The following is a 1,966-nucleotide window of genomic DNA, read 5'->3' as shown; positions in this document are numbered from 1 at the left end:
TTATATTCAACAATATATTATTAAAGGTACATTTTTGAGGAATATCTGTAGCAACTCAGCCATTTAATATGCATTGATTTAAGATGATATAAAGTTTAGCTAAGTATTTATTAAAGCGTAAAAATATTTTCGTGAAAAAATCTCACTTTTTTATGTATTGAGTGAAAACTTTGTAAATGAACAAGTTGAACATGCAACTCTTTCGAGTTGTAGGCTCTTCAAAATTTAATGCACTTTGATTTTGTTTTAAATTGCTAATCGGATAAAAATTGAAGGCTCTAGACTTTTTGAACGAGAAAGTGCATTTCCTCCCACTTGTGCTGCTTGGAATAGTTTGATTGTACTCGTATCTTACAAACAGTTTTTTTGAACTTTGGGAAAAAGTTAATTTTGTAAAGAATTCTTGTAAACTACATATCCAAAGTAACTAGGAAAGTAACGATTTTTATATTTGCTATTACTGGAAAATGTAACTAGTTACCAATCCGTTACTACCATCGATACAAAAAAAGTAACCAGTTACAGAAACTAGTTAAAACAACTAGTTATTTCTCATCACTGTCACCAAATAATCCAAGTTTCCATCGATAATATTTATATTCAATTCTCACAGAAATGTCCAAAATCTCGTTTCTCCGACTGGTCGAATTGGTCTCCATGCAGTTCAAGTTGTGGGCCAGGAATGAAACTACGTTCCCGTCGAATAGAAAAAAATTGGAATGGTGTAGGAGAAGACTGGGAGGAAGACGACGAAAGCCTGGAAGAATGTAAAGTTCAGCAGGCGACGTGCACAGCAAACATAGTCAGCTGCAACTTCACCAAAGAAGATGCTCAAGGTAAAATAAGCCAAACGTAAAAAAAAAAACATACATCTTCTGTAGGAAACAGCTTATGCTCCTATTTAAGTCTGATCTTCGAGACATAAAAATAGGTCATATTTTTAGAAATCTGCACCGAACCCAAGGACAAAGGGAAATGTAGTGCCAACATCATTCGCTTTTATTACGACCAGGAGGCGAAGGCTTGCAAGCACTTCAGTTACACCGGGTGCGAGGGGAACAGAAATAACTTCCCAACCGCGAAAGATTGCAGTGACCTTTGCAGTGGCATAGAAAGTAAGTTGCCGGTTTTTTTAAAATTCTTATTGGGATACGTATATCTTTGTCTCATTCGAATGAATCATAATAACTGTCTTGATGCAAGCTTTCATTTCTTCAGCCATCTAAAATCTTGTCTCTGATTTGATGCACGCTCACTAACCATTAATCAGCGGATGGACGAAAGAACCATTCAAACTCAACTAAAAAGTTTGAAGTTTCGATCAGCAGCGTACTCAGCTATCACGTTCCAGTTCAGGAGCAACGCAGCGCCAAAACAAAACGCGCAAGATCTGGTGATAATTTTAATTGTCCTTCTTATAGGTAGTAGGAAAATATTAAGAAAATTTCATGTTAAAGGCTCAGGCGATTTTACAACTAAACCTGTCCAATCCTGCTTGAAATTGATGCTGAAATTCTTTCAACTACTAAAAGTTTGGCCAAACGTTTCCCTTAAGTATAATCAGCCTGTCTAAACCCTTTTTTACTTATTCAAATAAGACTTACAGACGTATTGTCCTCCCATGTCTAAAATTATTTGAATCATTATGAACTCGTTCAGAACTGCTCATCAAGTTATTCCAACCATTTGAAAGGACCCCGCACAGAATGTATATGAAAATGTCTTTCGGTGGATTTGGTTCTAACTTGGTAATGTTTTAGGTTATAAAGGCCCAATGGCATGTCCATAATTTTTTTTAACGGATGGTTTCAGCGCTATGCAGCGCCAAACGCTTAAAATCAGAGCATGAGATATATCCGTATTACTTTCAGAAGAAAAACGACGATAAAATCAGTTACTGCAACACTCACTTTTTCAGGGCAGCATCGGTTATAAAAAAATTCTTAATCATGTGCAATTGTCCCAG

At 36.0% G+C, this 1,966-nt stretch overlaps 1 protein-coding gene across 8 annotated transcripts in view; it reads left to right on the top strand.

Moving 5' to 3' along the window:
- LOC117172679 (spondin-1-like) overlaps positions 1-1,966 on the top strand; it is a 316,699-nt gene that overhangs the window by 277,365 nt on the left and 37,368 nt on the right. For 7 of the 8 annotated variants that reach the window (XM_033360810.1, XM_033360809.1, XM_033360808.1 and 4 more), the window contains 3 exons: positions 614-836; positions 945-1,115; positions 1,271-1,393. In XM_033360810.1, coding sequence (XP_033216701.1) covers positions 614-836; positions 945-1,115; positions 1,271-1,393 — 517 coding nt within the window. The remainder of the gene's footprint in view (positions 1-613; positions 837-944; positions 1,116-1,270; positions 1,394-1,966) is intronic. The other variant, XM_033360814.1, reaches the window with a different exon arrangement.

The sequence above is a fragment of the Belonocnema kinseyi genome, chromosome 5 (genome assembly GCF_010883055.1).
Source record: "Belonocnema kinseyi isolate 2016_QV_RU_SX_M_011 chromosome 5, B_treatae_v1, whole genome shotgun sequence".
Classification (NCBI taxonomy): Eukaryota; Metazoa; Arthropoda; class Insecta; order Hymenoptera; family Cynipidae; genus Belonocnema; species Belonocnema kinseyi.
This window is presented reverse-complemented; position numbering and strand designations above follow the sequence as displayed.